Below are 17941 nucleotides of genomic sequence, written 5' to 3'. Positions count from 1 at the left end.
AGATAATGGATAGTATATTCTTGTGGGAAAAACCCTAAGGATGTTATAAATAAGTCTTTCTTACTGCACAAGAGACATTCTCCATTATCTAATTTTTAGAGTTCTGGTTGAGAATAAGTATTGAATCTTTGTAAATTTCTTCTGATGATCTACAAATAACCCCCCTCCCCCATTCTCCTCTTTCCCAGGAATATGCCTATACCTCTATCTTAGCACTTGGCATCTTTTACTGTGTAGTTGTGTTGATGACTTTCTCTTTTTGCAATCAGAACAGTTTTGCCAGAGGGACAGTCTTGTACTGCTATTTTAGCATCTTTGGAAAAACTCTTCCCCTATCTTAAGATCATGAATTTTTAAAAAACTCAATGTTATTATCATTCAAATATTTCCTGGATTTCCTCAGATAATTCCTGATCTGTCCTAATATGGTAAAGCTATTTCAAGCAGCACAGAATTCTTTGAGAACTAAAGTTTAAACATTTGATTTATTGTATACATTTAATACTTTCCCTCTCCATCTTGATAACTGCTTTCCTACATTACAAATAAATTTCCAGTATGTAATATTTACAAAAGATGAAAGGCATATAAAGAAAATTCCTATGAAGCTGTTTAATTTGCCAGAAAGGCAAACATCCCTCAATAAAGAGTCAAAGACACTGTTAGTTTTTATCCAAATAATATTTCATGAGTCCTTGATCCCAGAGGAAAGAAATATGACTGACTATAGGTGTACCTTATCCCTAAATCAAAGATGAAGTTGATAACAACTGCTAATAGTCCACCAAATACCTCACATAGGCCTACACAGAGACCTAAAACAAGGAAAAACGTTTCACTGAAAACATCCTAATAACCTCCTTAGTAACTAGTAAAATTAAACAGCACAAAAATTTTAGATGATGGTAATAACCATACCTATAAAAGTCCAAAAGATCCTGGTTTCCAATATAATCAGGTCTCACACTATCCAAAAACTACATACATACATGTATTACAAAAAGAAAAACTCCTACATGGTCACCTGGTTTTCACTATTACACCTGTTCTAGCAGAAGACAGTCCTGAAAGTACAAATGTGATCTCTCTCTCCCACCACCAAATACTAAGATCTATGACAAGTCTGCTATGTTATCTGAAAGATGGACTGAATTCCTGTCATCACCTGAAAACTCAGTGGGATTGGACAACATGAGAGGAAGTGGAGGGTGGTAGCAAGAACACAGAGGCTTCTCAGCCCATGCTTCCCAGTATACAAGCATGTCCAACACTACTGCTGAGATCCACTCTTGATCCATAATCTATATGTAAAGCTAAAAATTACAAAATACATTTTTTCCTTCTTTAAGTAATGAATGTCAAATGATGTAAGGGCAACTTTGCAAGACTTGACCAGAGATTCAGCAAGCCAGAAGAACTCCCTGGAGACAGACTCCATGTCTGACTGGGCTCCTATTTCTGTCCCTGCCAGAGGGACAGTCTTGTACTGTTATTTTAGCATTTTGGAAAAACTCCTCCTGCCTCTGCTTCCCGTGGGCTTTCCATATAGCAGAAATACACTTTTTCTGCAATACACTTTCATTGAAGAAACAGAAGAGTTTTTATATTGCATGTTTTGCAGTAACCCACCCAGCAATGATTTTGCTAAAACAGACACCAATTTAGCAATTTTCATTTTTGGTAAAAAAACTTTCTGTAATTAGCACTTGGTCTTCTGTAATTAGCATACAACAGTCAAAGTCTAGGTGAATATCCAACCATGTTTCATTACACTCCCAAAATAAGGTATCTCAAAAAAGAGGAAAAATAATTTATGATGAATAATGTTTGATGAAACATATCAGAAGTTGCTAGCAGAAATCATAAAAAAAAACTGATAGCTCTTTTTGAGCCTGGATGTCTTCCATACTGGCATGCATTTAAGAGCAAAAGAGGATGATCATAATACCACCACCACCAGGGTAACATGGATAAACATAGACAGTGTATCATTCTGTCCACATAGGGGAAAACTTGGAATAAGAACAATTCTGGACCTTCCTGGTGGCCTAGGGTTAAGTCTCAGTGGTTATCACTGCTGCGGTCTGAGTTCAATCCCCAGCCAGGGAGCTATGGCACAGCAGACCTCTCCTGTCTCGCCCACTGCTCTCCCCAGCAGTGTATTTCAGTGGCTCTGCCTGTTCTGCTCCCCACTCTGTCTCTGGTGAATCCTCTCACCACCTGCACCTCGGGCCTACACCCCAGTTCTTGTATGCATAAATAAATAAATCTTAAAAATAAATTAAAAATTCATACTATGCTTTTTATACTTCTTAGTCATGAGAGGTAAAGAAAAAGTTATGGTACAGTTTCCATATAAATACAGATTAGATCTTCAAGGTAACTTCCTCTGACACATTCTCAGAGGAATGAAGAAGATTCCAATTTAAAATCCTAATTCTAGTATACTAAACCAAACAGATACTCACCTCTGGTTTGGGCAGGAATGCCTGCCCTGGGATTGTCAAGATGTGCTGAACGTGGCAGAGGTACTGGGCCATGATGGACAGGCGGCTGCGCTGTTTGCTTCCTGTACTGGCTGTAAGTCTCTACAGGACAAAAAAGAGAAACTTCAGTAAAAAATTAATTTCATCTGACCCATTGATGGAATTGGAATGAAGTCAGCATTCCATTGTCTACCAACACTAGGTGGGTTTTTCAAGGCCCATCTTGAATGCACAGGCTGACATGACAGGTAGCCAGCACTGGGAACACTTTTCTCCAACATCAACTAAGGTACAGAAGTATGAGTTACATCACATGCAATGTACTAAAAAAAATGAAGAATACTTTGCTACCACAGGAGGCTGGCGATTTTCAAATTGCTGTTATATTTCATAGAAGATAGTACAGTAGTAAGTAGTCAGTAAATGTCTGATGAAGGCAGAAATTAGCAAACACAATGAAAAACTAAAGATGCTTAAATATTTAAGAATTACTCCAGTATAGGAATAAACATATTCAATGGCATGCTTTCCTTCACTTAAGTGTAACAAAATCTTGACTATCCAGAATTCTTGGAGTACTGACTTTTTTTTAAAAAACTGCTTTTTTGCAAATAGAGTAATTTCTTCTTTTAAGCAACTAAACATTCTTATTTTAAAATTAGGTATGGCTAAACTAACTTATAAATGCAGTTTGATTTCAACCATAACCCCAAAACGATTTTTAAAAGAACTTTAAGTTAAATTTCATATTAATTTTTATATAGAAAAACAACAGGATGCTCTAGAAGAACATAAATGGTGGGATGGGGATTGAGGGTAGGGGAAATTAAGGCAGAATAGGATTTACTAGAGGCAGAGAAATATGATATTGGACAAAAGCTGTAAAACAGACCCAAGCACATGCGGGTATTTTCCTATGTGACTGACATGATAAAGCAAATGCCAATGGAAAAGGACAGCTCACTCAGTAAGTGCTATTAGTCTAAGTAGGCATCTACAGGGGGGAAAGTAACAGCCACAGCAGCATGAGTTCAATCCTCGGCCAGGGAGCTGACCCACATCGCTCAGCAGAACTCTCCTGTCTCACCCGCTGCTCCCCTCAGCAGTGTATTTCAGTGGATCTGCCTGTTCTGCTCCCCACTCTGTCTCTGGTGAATCCTCTCACACCCTGTACCTCGGGCCTACACCCCAGTTCTTGTATGCATAAAAAAAAAAAAAAAAAACCTTAAAAAAATGCAAAAGCAGAAGCCAGAAAAAAGATCTAAATATTTTGCTGTATTAAAAACTTCTGTATAATAAAAACATTATAAAAAAACAAAACGAAAGCATTTGAAACCCATGTATCTGATAAAGAATTTGAGTTCAGAATATAGAAAACATTTCTATACACCAATAAGATAAACAATAGGAAACATAAGACTAACCCAAATGAACAATAACCATAAACTAAGCTCAACTACAGTACAAATCAGTCATGCACATTTAAAGCATCAGATACAATCTCATACCTAGGAAGTGAACTAAATCAAACAACTAAAAAGAACCCAATGGAATCAAGTGTTGTTGAGCATATAAACAGAAATTCACAGATTCAAAAATTCACCAGCAACAGGTGAATGAGAATGTAAACAGTGGTTAATTTAAACGATACAGTCGAATAGTTAAATTGAGTAACAAGGGTTGACAACACAGGTTCAAGATTAAATATAATTGGCAGAAAATAGGTAAGCATTTCTCCATTTATAAGAAGACTTTAAAAGCTTATCGCTGACTGTGTGTCTGGATGTGTAGTGCAAGTAAAACACATACCTGGGAACGATCGACAATATAACTCAAAGGAGGAAAAGGAGGGGATAGATGAGGGCCCCAGACGTAACTACAATATCTTACTCGTGGGAAAATAAAAGATATTAAAGATATGGCAATATGTTAAATTGCACAAAACTCGGGCCTCCCTGGTGGTGCAACATTAACACACAACCTATGAAGCTGTCCGCAGCCTCTGCAGCACGAGTTTGATCCCCGGCCGGCCAGGGAGCAACCCACATGGCGAAGCAGACCTCTCCTGATTCGTCCACTGCTCCCTTCAGCAGTGTACCTCGGTCAATCTGCCTGTTCTGTTCCCCACTCTGTCTCTGGTAAATCCTCTCACCCCCCAGCTCTTGTATGCATAAATAAATCTTAAAAAAAAAAAAAAAAAAAGATTGCACAAAACGGAGTGGTGGGTTAAAAAAAACAATCAGGCACACTTATTTTCCTGAAAGGCATTGTGTATCTATTCTCAGAGCAAGCTAGACATTATAAAACTCTCCTGAAGGGCAAGGGGTCAACCCCGAAAATCCCAGTGATTACTGACACTGCTGGGGCATTACTCCAGAGGGCGAGCTCTCTGTGCACCAGGTCCTCCTCCTTCATGTTTCATTATCACATGCTGACCTCCAAGAGTCAATTTTACTTTGCTGCCTCTAGTCTGCAGTTGTTTGAAAACCACATAACTTGACTTTTAAGAGCTTTGCTTAAAGTAAGACTGAAAAAAATGGGTTTTAATTTGAAATGCTGGGAAAATTTCCTAGGGGAGAAGTTACCTGCAGATTTTGCAGTATCTATTTTGTTATCCAGAAACTGTCCTTCATCTCTTTTTTTCATTTTGTGCAACAAGTTGGTTATTCGATTTTTTACACTTAATTATTTTTTACTGAGGTAACAACAGTTTACAACACTGTGTAAGATTTAGGCTCACACCTCTTCAGATACACCCACCATCAAAGTACCCATAATCCTCCACCATAGGCCACTGGGCTCTCTCTACCCTTAGCTCTGCAACACCCATGGTCCCCTGTAACCTCAGTTTTGCGGTCACATTTTAGGATTTGTTTTGGTTTAGTTTTGTCTGTTCATTTGTTTTGTTTGTCGATATTTCATAAGAGTGAAATTTCCTTCTGACTTATTTCAATTAGCATAATTCCCTCCAGGTTCATCCATGTTGTTGCAAGTGACAGGATTTTATTTTTTTTTTTAATACAGCTGAGTAGTATTCCACTGTGTGTGTACCACACCTTATTCCACTCATTTGGTCTTGGGCACTTAGGTTGCTTCCATAACTTGGCTACTGTAAATAGCAGATACCTAGGGATGGAATTGCTGGGTCATACGGTAGATCTATTTTTAATATTTTGAGAAATCTCCATACTGTTTTCCATAGTATCTAGACCAATCTCATTCCACCAAAAGTGTATGAGGTTACCTTTTTTCCCCACATCCTTTCCAACATTTGCTGCTTCTGGTCTTGCTATGGGCAATTCTCATGGGAGTGAGGTGTATCTCACTATGGTTTTTATTTGCATTTCCCTGATCCTAAATGATGACAAGCTTTTTTTTCTGGCTACTATCTGTATTTAGACAATGGGAAATTGAGTGCAAAACAAGTGATGAGTTGCTACATTAACAAAAATTTCTTTATTAAAAATGTGGAATCAAAATATTCTCAAATGGATACCAAAAACATAGACACAAAGTGGAAGTATAGATTTAAGTTTGAAAAAAAGCTTAAAGATCAAATGGTTGAAAATATTTCTAGTTCTTCACAAAGAAAAAGGGAACTTAATTTTACCACTGGCATACAATTCAAGTATTCAAAATGCATTATGCAAACTGCACAATTCAAAGTAGATCTGTAAAACTAAATTCAGCATGAAAATCATCAAAATGTGAAAATAAACCAAAAGAAATACCCACGTTTAAATAATTATTTCATTCTTTCTTCTATTATTTTAATTTAGAGTGGAAAGGTGTGTTTCCACTGATGAATTAAAGAGAATTTAACGAAGCAGTTGACCTGTTAGACTGTGCTACTCTAATTTGGTATTAACACATAATTAAGTTTATTTCACTTAGAGCACTGGGCAGCCAGTTTGGGCAGGAATGGGGATGTCTTGACCAACTTAAGCAGTCCAGCCTTTGTGGTCAATGCACCCAGGATGTGTGATTAAAAACTGTAACTATTAACCAGAGACACGGGGTGGCGGGGGGAGGATCAAAACGGGGGGTTGGGGGGGGGTGGAATTGTATGGGGACTATAACCAGGATGAAAATGCATACATTGTGCAAAAACGAAAAATGATGTAAAAAATATATAACATTAAAATAATAAAAAAACTATCTTCATGAGTCAAAAAAAAAAACCAAAAAACAAACAAAAAAAAAAACCACAACTGTAAGTCACATAGTTGAATTCAGAAGAAAGCAGTACACATACCTATCCCTAACTCACTGAGGAAAAATTCAAGTCACAGACCAGAAAGCTCATTAAGATGTCATTAGAAGTCCTCACTAAATGCTAGCATAACTACTACAGTCTTACAGTCTAAAGCTTATTTTTGTTTTATTTAGTTCATCCATTTATTTGTTTTTCTCCAATTATTTCTTCTATATAGTACATGAGTGAAATCATGCGGTATTTATCCATCTCTGGCTTATTTCACTAAGCAAAATATCCTCTAGGTCCATCCATGTTGTTCAAAATGGCAGGATTTCACTTTTTTTTTTTCTCTTTTTTTGAATAGCTGAGTAGTATTCTGTTGTGTGTATATACCACATCTTCTTTATCCACTTGTCTGTCAGTGGGAACCTAGCTTGTTTCCAGCTCTCGACTATTATAAATGCTATAATAAACATGCGGGTGCATATATCCCTTCAGATTAGTGTATCTGGTGAAGGACAGAACTGGACTTCTGGTGGTGAACATAATGTAGTCCACATACATGTTGACTTATAATGATGCCCACGTGAAACTTACAGAACGCTATAATACGTTACTTCATAAAAATATCTAGGCCAGGAAAATAGCACGAGAGTTGACTGTCTCATCAATCATTCAAAAATGAATTAATGATTCTGTGATACATACAGATAAAGCTATGAAAATTAAAACTGTATCACAAGGACGATAACTTGAATAGCAAAAGGCCAGGAAATGAAACCAGTTAATTTTTCAGTAAATTAAACTCCATAACCCCTGAATTTTTAAAAGTATTCTGAGTTTAAGAAAAACAAGAGGTCAAGGAATTCATAAAACAATGTTATTCTTCCCCTTAATCAGCTAGAAGAATTTTATGTAGAAAAATCAGATTTACATACAAGAAGCTACATACCAAAGGGACAATGAGAACCACACAGTTAATGGCGGGGTGAGGCCCTCCCCCAGAGGGGCATGACTGCGCACAGCCAAGGTCGCCTGACGAAAGGAGGAGGCAGAGGCAGACACTGGATCCAGAAAGACAAGACCACAGGTCCAGTCACACGGAGGACCGAACATGGTGACTGCAGCAGACACATGGCCTGTGTTCAAGTCCAGTTTCCCCTGTGACCTCTAGGGACACATCCCCCTACTCTGCCCCTCAGTGTCATCATCTATAAAATGAAGTTAGATGAGATTTGTTAAGGTTCACTCATTGCTGCACAGCCTGATTCTATTTATGATCTGTAACTTGGCACTGTCTATATTTCTCTTCATGCGCAGAGGCTGAATTCTTACATTGTGGTCCTACAGAGGATGGAATAAGATGACTGTGCTCATTCATTTGGTAATTCAAAGTCAAGCAAAATGTTAAAGGTTCTTAACAAAAGGCTGAATATAGACAAAACAAAGGGTGAGATAAAACCAAACCAGTAACAAACCCTAGAAAATCTGACTGCAGAATTGCAGCTACTGGAGGGGAGGGGTGGGTGAAAGGAAGGTGGGGGAGCAGAGTACAGAGGGCAGTGGGTGCCTTGGTGGCGGGTGTGGTGTGGTGTGGTGACAACATACACCTGAAGGGTGCAATCCTATATCATCTAACTGCAACAGGGTGGTCCCCAGGAAAGGGGGAGGTTCCCTGCCCCACCCAAGGAAGGGTGGAGCTGAGCAGGAAGAGGAGAAGCTGAAGAAGAGACTGAGGAAGGAAGGAAGGAGGATGGAGCCAGGAGACCTGGAGGAGGCGCATAGAGCCTAGAGACACGTGGAGAAACTGCGCTTGTCTTTTGGTCGTGGACTTGTTATAGGACAGGGAGAAGGGCAGCCCAAACCCCCGCAAACCTGCCTATTCTAAATGGGTTCTGCCATCCGCCGCATCAACACCAAACATAGGAGACTTTAATGGGAAGGAACTTTAATTAAACTAGGAAACAATACAGGTAAGGCAAAGAGTCTAGTTTCTAAATGAAGCACCCAAAGTTACCCGTCCCCTCGTGGGTAAAAGTCCATCCAAATGGGATTGGTCCAGAACAAGGCCCCAAAGTCTACCACAAGTCTAAAACATCTTCCAGTGGGGACCCACAGAAAAGGGTCACAAACAACCAGACAAGCCCGGAAGGAAAAGAGCAAAATCAACATCAAGATAAAAGCTGCCATGGTCACCTCCCCACGGGTCTCACCCACATCTGTGTCACCCAGTCCACGACCAAAAGACAAGCGCAGTTTCTTCACGTGTCTCTAGGCTCCATGCCCCTCCTCCAGGTCTCCTGGCTCCATCCTCCTTCCTTCCTTCCTCAGTCTCTTCTGCAGCTTCTCCTCTTCCTGCTCAGCTCCACCCTTCCTTGGGTGGGGCAGGGAACCTCCCCCTTTCCTGGGGACCACCCTGTTGCAGACTGGGTGACACAGATGTGGGTGAGACCCGTGGGGAGGTGACCATGGCAGCTTTTATCTTGATGTTGATTTTGCTCTTTTCCTTCCGGGCTTGTCCGGTTGTTTGTGACCCTTTTCTGTGGGTCCCCACTGGAAGATGCTTTAGACTTGTGGCAGGCTTTGGAGCTTTGCTCTGGGCCAATCCCATTTGGATGGACTTTTACCCACGAGGGGACGGGTAACTTTGGATGCTTGATTTAGAAACTAGATTCTTTGCCTTACCTGTATTGTTTCCTAGTTTTATTAAAGTTCCTTCCCATTAAAGTCTCCTATGTTTTGTGTTGATGCGGCGGATGGCAGAACCCATGTAGAATAGGCAGGTTTGTGGGGTTTGGGCTCCCCTCTCCCTGTCCTATAACAGATTTGGCGACTACGAAGATTTAGGACAGAGCCATCCGTGGTTAGTCAGCCCCACGGGGAAATTGGGCTTCCCTATGGCACTGGCTACCATAAGCGCAAATGTGATTTTGCTTTCTCCAGTGTGTGTGTTTCATATGTCGATTTGCTGTTGAAAAACTGGCTTGGGCTTTGTGAAGATTCTGTGTGTTTGTGTGTAATTTGTTTGTAGTGACTTGCTAAGAGATTTTGATTTTGTGGAAATTGTTCTGTGCCAGTTTTACTCAAAAGATTAGGCAGTACATTGGACCATGTGGCCAGATCAAAGATGGCGTCATGAGGCCACTTGGAACTTTTTTTTTTCTTTCTTTTTGTAATCTCTGCTGTCTCATTAGCATTTCTAAAGGCAATAATGGTTCTTCAGTGGTATGTTGCTTTGTCTTTGACTACTTCCTGCCCTGTGTCTGACCGGTTTTGCAAGCCAACAGTGGAGCAATGGTGTTTTAATTAGCAAATGTATGCCTGGGTGTTAAGGAAAGAGTAGCCTGAAGCAGTAACTGGTAATTGCTGGTAGCCTTGATGGATTCCTGGAGATAACTTGAATTTTTGCAAAGTCTGGATCAGAAAAATTAACAAGATTTTGTCTGAGTCTGAAAGGATTTGCTGCTGTGAATTTTGTCTACACAATTTGTTTTGGGCATGTTTGCCATTTTGAATCCTGAATTTGTTCAATTGCTGGTGTAAGACAAGATTCTAAGTTTCTGCTTCCTACTGAGGAAGGTCTGTTATGGAAAGCACTCTTTAGGGTGCATCATGTAACTATACCAGGTTTTCATACCTGTGTTGTTGTTGTCCCTCCCTAGTGTGGGGGAGGTGTAATCTGTGCTTAGATGTTTAATCTGCTCTTTCAGCTTCTGTCCCAGAGTGGCTAACAGAAGTAAGGAGATGATTCCTTTTAATTGAAAGTTAATTACTGATATTTTGATTTTGCTTTTTCGGGTTCTATTCCAGGAAACCCAAGGAGTGCCTGCTTGGTGGCTAACAAGAGATGACTCCTTTTGCTTGAAAGTTAACTGTTACTTTTATTCTTTCAGTTGTTGTACAGAATACCCCAGGATTGACTTCTAATAAAAAGTCTTCAACACTGAAAACCCTAAGGTGATAAACAAGGTCATGTAACTCTTGTGATTTATAAAACTTTTCCTTCCTATTTCCAAAGTCTTAGGTTTGTAGGATGACAACTGGAAATTTTTCTGCCAGCAACACTCCACTTTTTTTTTGGACTTTGACATTTTTTTTCTGAGCCTATGGAGTAAAACTGCAGTTACATAACATATTCTACGTGGCATAACGAAAACAAAAAAAACTGTCTTTGTCTATATGTTGTATGTCTGTATGTCCTTGTGTCTAACTGTCTTGACCTCCAGTGATCGACGAATTGATATACATGGTGCCCATAGACGTTGGAAAAAAAAAAAAAAAAAAAAAAGAGTCTCCAGTTATGAGAAAAACAAAAAGTTATGGTTTGATTGTCAACGTTGTGCTACTGAACTAAGCCGGTGCCTTCACAGAGATTGAATATTGTTGTTTCTGTTAATTTTCTGATATTTATGGCAAATCTTCCCAGAAATCTAAATTCAAGTACAAATTTGGTAGCCTGTCATTTGACTGATGCAAGGAAATTTTGTGGAACCTCAGTAAAGCTCCTGAGACACTCCACGAAGTTTCTCCCTTTCCTCCTGGGAAGGCATTACATGAATTTGTTTTATTTGGCTTTTACCTAATGAAGTAAAACTGGAAGGGAAGCATTGTCACTTGGGAAAATGGTAAAACTTTGGTATGTACAAAATGTTAACAGTAGTATCTGGTATGTATGTAAATTGTCAATGGTGATTGTCACCTTGTAATATTGTATAATTCAATTGTTTCACACCTACAGAAATTGTTTCCGGAAATATAGGGAGAAAAGGTCTCAACAGATTCCTATTGATGGAACTGTTGAGAGAAAAAAAACTTTCCTACAAAGGACTGAATAGACCTGGAAATACACCTGACATTTACTAAGGTTTCTTTGACATACTGGAAATTTTTTTATGCATTCTGTCCTGAATCCACGAAATTTTTGTTTTGTTTTGTTTTGAGTAACCAGGATCTGCAGAAAGGTTGTAATTTTTTTTCCAGCAAAACTAACTTGTCACATTTTCTCTCCCCTTGATACCAACACAGCATACAAATAGTGGTAGTAATTTTTGCTACTTATCTTAGAGTCTGTTTTTGCATAACTTCCATAGGGATTTTGTCTGTTTTAACAAAAAATTGGACGCGAGTTTGATTGTGTGGCTTTGTGTGGAGTTCTTCCAAAAAGTTGAAAAAGAGCTGAACCAAGAAGAGGAGAACCTGTTTGCCTTGTTTGTAGGGTTCCAGAGACCTCCAAAGGTGAGGAAGCTTGCCTCCATTGGCAGGACTGGACAACCCGGCCAACGAAAAAGCCCTGGTACCCTCGAGAAGAGGAAAGCCCAGGTGGAGTCTGATGAGACCAACTTTATACCTGAAGCCTACATCGACTGGATGCCACCGGTTCGCTCTGATCCTGTATGGAATATTTCAACAAAGCCAGCTAAAAATTGCTGTTAGTTATTTCTGCCCTGTGATTTTATGCAAAAATAGGAAAAATGGTTTAAAAGTAGATTTAATTTGCAAACTTTTGCTATGCTGTAAAAAAGTTTGGGATCAAGGTTGAGAGAATTCGTTTTTGCATAACTTGAACCATTTTAACATTTTTTTCCCTGTGATTTTGATATATTTGCTATCTTGTTTTAGCCAATGCTCCAACTTTTTTTCTTTTGGCTTGGATAATGGACTATTTTTAAGTAATGAAACTGTCATACTGGACAATGCTGCTGACTAATTGTTGCTTCTCTTACACACATTGGAACCCTGAAAAAAGACTGTCTCCTAAGACTACACCCTGAGATCTGTGCCACCATAGATATGGTGGAATAAAAATTAAAAGGGGGGATTGCAACAGGGTGGTCCCCAGGAAAGGGGGAGGTTCCCTGCCCCACCCAAGGAAGGGTGGAGCTGAGCAGGAAGAGGAGAAGCTGAAGAAGAGACTGAGGAAGGAAGGAAGGAGGATGGAGCAAGGAGACCTGGAGGAGGCGCATAGAGCCTAGAGACACGTGGAGAAACTGCGCTTGTCTTTTGGTCGTGGACTGGGTGACACAGATGTGGGTGAGACCCGTGGGGAGGTGACCATGGCAGCTTTTATCTTGATGTTGATTTTGCTCTTTTCCTTCCGGGCTTGTCTGGTTGTTTGTGACCCTTTTCTGTGGGTCCCCACTGGAAGATGCTTTAGACTTGTGGCAGGCTTTGGGGCCTTGCTCTGCACCATTCCCATATGGATGGACTTTTACCCACGAGGGGACGGGTAACTTTGGGTGCTTCATTTAGAAACTAGATTCTTTGCCTTACCTGTATTGTTTCCTAGTTTTATTAAAGTTCCTTCCCATTAAAGTCTCCTATGTTTTGTGTTGATGCGGCGGATGGCAGAACCCATGTAGAATAGGCAGGTTTGTGGGGTTTGGGCTCCCCTCTCCCTGTCCTATAACATAACCATATACGATGTTGTCAACCAATATTCACTCCATATAAAAAAGCTACCAATATGACTGAACAACAGAGGGCACATAAGAACACGCTGTTACATATTCTTGTATGTGGAAACTTCCACTTGCAGAATGTGAACATCAGGACCCACACTGCTAAAGCATTCCATAAATTATAGGCTCAATAAAAACCTTTCTCAATACTCACACTAAAATTTAACTAAAATCAACTTTTGTTGTTAAAAATAATTACATGTGGTGAAATGAAAGCAACACTATTATTAATAACTACAAGTGACGTTCTGAGTCACTGGAAATATTACTCCATTCGTAAGCCTCTGTTCCTTTTGCTCGTTCCCCAAAAAGAATTAGGGTACAGTGTATTTTGCATCTCTATTGTGTTATTCAAGAACAGAAATACCATAATAATCATGTCAGAGGAGAAAAAAAATCCAATGACAAATGCAAAGGTTGAGAAAATAACAAAGGAAACTACTAACTTGGTGTCAGTTCAAACCAACAGAAGAAAAACGGCACATCGGCAGGAAACAGTAAGATTCTTAGCAAAGCGGTGATGTCATCTTAGAGTTCCTAACAAACAAAAAGAGCCCACATTTTTATGATGGAAAATTCCAAGACTACTAAGAAAAAGATCTTATGGTCACACAGGCTAATGCAAAGTTTCTCACCTTGTAGTCACTGACATTTTGAATTTGGGGTGGATTAATGCTGAGCAATTCCTTGCTGCAGGGGCTGTGCTGGGCAGTTAAGGATGTTTACTAGCCCCCATCTCCATCCACTAGATACCAGAAGCCCTCAAGCTCAGCACAGCCAAATACCCCTGAGGGGTGGGTGGGACAAACCCACCAGGTGGAACACCGCTGCACTAAAGAGGATCAGAAGCAAGAGAGGGGAGGGAGGGATCTAAGAAATGAAATTCTCTGATACACTTGCTCTATTTGAGAACGGCATCTAAACAATTGATTTAATGTAAAGTTATAGAGTCCACTCTCAAAAGAACTTTGATATGAAAAAGCTTTAACAGAAACAACTATGAAGCTGTGTAAAATACACAGAACAACAGTTCTCACAAAGTAGACAACAGGCAAGATTGTGGTCACTGGGCCTTAGGGCCCAGCGTACAGCCTGGGGGGGTCGTGCTCTGCAGGCTGCGCAGAGAGGGGGATGCAAACAGGCAAACGGGTGCAGAGGTAACCTGGACCTCGGGAGACAGGGGCTGGCGTTCTGGGAGGCCCAGGCACAGATTACTGGAGAGACAGGAAACCACAAACAGCAGGGAAGGGGACAGAAGGAGGAAAAGAAAGAAGGGGGTCCCTCCAAGTCTTGTTGAGCACTGATCTGTAAATGCATGAGGTTCACTCTGAGATCCAGAGAGGCTGGAGAAAGTAACATCTGAGAGCAGGAGGGAAAAAAGAGAGCTCGTGCAGGGCTGCAAATAGTTGGCATTCCCATGAGCCATAATAGAGACGCCCTGAAATACCCAGGGTATTGGATGGAAAGGTCAGGATTTAAGAGTGGGACGTAACTGGCTCCAGATTAAAGGATGCTCTAGACACAGCCTACCAAACCGCGAAAGTAAACTTCAATCTACCGAGTAAAGTAAGCTATCTATGAGCCAAAACAAAACCCACCACTCAACCTGTTATAGAGCAACCCCGATATTAAACAGGTTCCTGGCTGTGGGTCCTCACCCGCGCGCTTTAAAGGGACTTATGAATACTCTACTACAGACACACACAAAAAGGGTTAATAAAAGGTTTATTTACAAGAGAAAAAGAAATAAGGAAAATGTACAACTCAGGGAGAAAATAGGGAAATAAAGTCTTTAATGCGTCCTACCCGATCCGACGACCTGGAAACCCAAAGTCACTCTCAGAGCTGGCCGGACGCTGCGAGCTGGCCGAGAGGCCAAAAATGGAGAGCCCCCTAAGCCCACGTGTGTCTTTTGTATCCACCTGGCTGCTTAACCCCACCCTCAGGTCCCAGCCACCTTCCCCTTTGGTGGTGATGGGATTTGGAGTTCCCAGTGTCTTTGGCTTTGACCTGGGGTGGGGGTGGAGTCCACAAAGCCTGTATGGAATTTGCTTTGGGACGGCCTTTTCCCCCTAACACTGGGGTGGGGGTGGAGTCCACAAAGCCTGTATGGAATTTGCTTTGGGACAGCCTTTTCCCCCTAACAAACCCAATACAAAATCCCACCCTCTTGCCATGAGCACCAACAGAAAGCAAACAAAACACCTCACACATTATTTGGTATCTTGTCAAAAATCACCAGGCTTGCAAAGAAACAGAAGAATGTGACCCATAGCAGAACGGGGAGTGGGGGTGGGGTGGGGGTCAGCTAGTGCTAGTACAACAGTACAGGAATTGTAACAGGGTGGTCCCCAGGAAAGGGGGAGGTTCCCTGCCCCTCCCAAGGGAGGGTGGAGCTGAGCAGGAAGAGGAGAAGCTGCAGAAGAGACTGAGGAAGGAGGCAGGATGGAGCAAGGAGACCTGGAGGAGGCCCATGGAGCCTAGAGACACGTGAAGAAACTGCGCTTGTCTTTTGGTCGTGGACTGGGTGACACAGATGTGGGTGAGACCCGTGGGGAGGTGACCATGGCAGCTTTTATCTTGATGTTGATTTTGCTCTTTTCCTTCCGGGCTTGTCCAGTTGTTTGTGACCCTTTTCTGTGGGTCCCCACTGGAAGATGCTTTAGACTTGTAGCAGGCTTTGGGGCCTTGTTCTGGGCCAATCCCATTTGGATGGACTTTTACCCACGAGGGGATGGGTAACTCTGGATGCTTCATTTAGAAACTAGACTAGAAACTAGAAACTAGACTCTTTGCCTTACCTGTATTGTTTCCTAGTTTTATTAAAGTTCCTTCCCATTAAAGTCTCCTATGTTTTGTGTTGATGCGGCGGATGGCAGAACCCATTTAGAATAGGCAGGTTTGCAGGGTTTGGGCTGACCCTCTCCCTGTCCTATAACAGATTTGGCAACCACGAAGATTTAGGACAGAGCCATCCGTGGTTAGTCAGCCCCATGGGGAAATTGGGCTTCCCTGTGGCGCTGGCTACCATAAGCGCAAATGTGATTTTTGGTTTCTCCGGTGTGTTTGTTTCATATGTCGATTTGCTGTTGAAAAACTGGCTTGGGCTTTGTGAAGATCTGTGTGTCTGTATGTAATTTGTTTGTAGTGACTTGCTAAGAGATTTTGATTTTGTGGAAATTGTTCTGTGCCAGTTTTACTCAAAAGATTAGGCAGTACATTGGACCATGTGGCCAGATCAAAGATGGCATCTGAGGCCACTTGGAACTTTTTTTTTTTTTTCTCTTTCTTTTTGTAATCTCTGCTGTCTCATTAGCATTTCTAAAGGCAATAATGTTTCTTCAGTGGTATGTTGCTTTGTCTTTGACTACTTCCTGCCCTGTGTCTGACCGGTTTTGCAAGCCAACTGTGGAGTGGTGGTGTTTTTAATTAGCAAATGTATGCCTGGGTGTTAAGGAAAGAGTAGCCTTAAGCAGTAACTGGTAATCCTGGTATCCTTGATGGATTCTTGGAGATAACTTGAATTTTTGCAAAGTCTGGATCAGAAAAATTAACAAGATTTTGTCTGAGTCTGAAAGGATTTGCTACTGTGAATTTTGTCTACACAATTTGTTTTGGGCATGTTTGCCATTTTTGAATACTGGATTTGTTCAATTGCTGGTGTAAGACAAGATTCTAAGTTTCTGCTTCCTACTGAGGAAGGTCTGTTGTGGAAAGCACTCTTTAGGGTGCATCATGTAACTGTACCAGGTTTTCATACCTGTGTTGTTGTTGTCCCTCCCTAGTGTGGGGGAGGTGTAATCTGTGCTTAGATGTTTAATCTGCTCTTTCAGCTTCTGTCCCAGAGTGGCTAACAGAAGTAAGGAGATGACTCCTTTTAATTGAAAGTTAATTACTGATATTTTGATTTTGCTTTTTCAGGTTCTATTCCAGGAAACCCAAGGAGTGCCTGCTTGGTGGCTAACAAGAGATGACTCCTTTTGCTTAAAAGTTAACTGTTACTTTTATTCTTTCAGTTGCTGTACAGAATACCCCAGGATTGACTTCTAACAAAAAGTCTTCAACACTGAAAACCCTAATGTGATAAACAAGGTCATGTAACTCTTGTGATTAATAAAACTTTTCCTTCCTATTTCCAAAGTCTTAGGTTTGCAGGATGACAACTGGAAATTTTTCTGCCAGCAACACTCCACATTTTTTTTTGGACTTTGACATTTTTTTTCTGAGCCTATGGAGTAAAACTGCAGTTACATAACATATTCTACGTGGCATAACAAAAAAAAAACTGTCTTTGTCTATACGTTGTATGTCTGTATGTCCTTGTGTCTAACCGTCTTGACCTCCAGTGATCGACAAATTGGTATACATGGTGCCCGTATAAGTTGAAAAAAAGAGTCTCCAGTTATGAGAAAAACAAAAAGTTATGGTTTGATTGTCAACATTGTGCTACTGAACTAAGCCGGTGCCTTCATAGAGATTGAATATTGTTGTTTCTGTTACTTTTCTGATATTTATGGCAAAGCTTCCCAGAAATCTAAATTCAAGTACAAATTTGGTGGCCTGTCATTTGACTGATGCAAGGAAATTTTGTGGAACCTCAGTAGAGCTCCTGAGACACTCCACGAAGTTTCTCCTTTTCCTCCTGGGAAAGCATTACATAAATTTGTTCTATTTGGCTTTTACCTAATGAAGTAAAACTGGAAGGGAAGCATTGTCACTTGGGAAAATGGTAAAAAACTTTGGTATGTCCAATATGTTAACAGTAGTATCGGGTATGTATGTAAATTGTCAGTGGTGAT

The 17941-nt window shown here is 40.7% G+C and overlaps 1 protein-coding gene across 10 annotated transcripts in view; it reads right to left on the bottom strand.

Moving 5' to 3' along the window:
• TFB1M (transcription factor B1, mitochondrial) overlaps positions 1-17941 on the bottom strand; it is a 72435-nt gene that overhangs the window by 32520 nt on the left and 21974 nt on the right. For all 10 annotated transcript variants that reach the window (XR_008552829.1, XR_008552830.1, XR_008552823.1 and 7 more), the window contains exon 5: positions 2469-2588. Coding sequence is in view for 2 of the 10 variants with exons in the window: in XM_037520628.2 (XP_037376525.1) it covers positions 2469-2588 (120 nt within the window). In the remaining 8 variants the exon portion in view is untranslated. The remainder of the gene's footprint in view (positions 1-2468; positions 2589-17941) is intronic.

This window comes from Talpa occidentalis, unplaced genomic scaffold (genome assembly GCF_014898055.3).
Source record: "Talpa occidentalis isolate TD23 unplaced genomic scaffold, MPIMG_talOcc4v2.1 talOcc4.2, whole genome shotgun sequence".
Classification (NCBI taxonomy): Eukaryota; Metazoa; Chordata; class Mammalia; order Eulipotyphla; family Talpidae; genus Talpa; species Talpa occidentalis.
The sequence above is the reverse complement of the archived record's forward strand: the minus strand, read 5'-3'. Positions and strand labels throughout refer to the sequence as shown.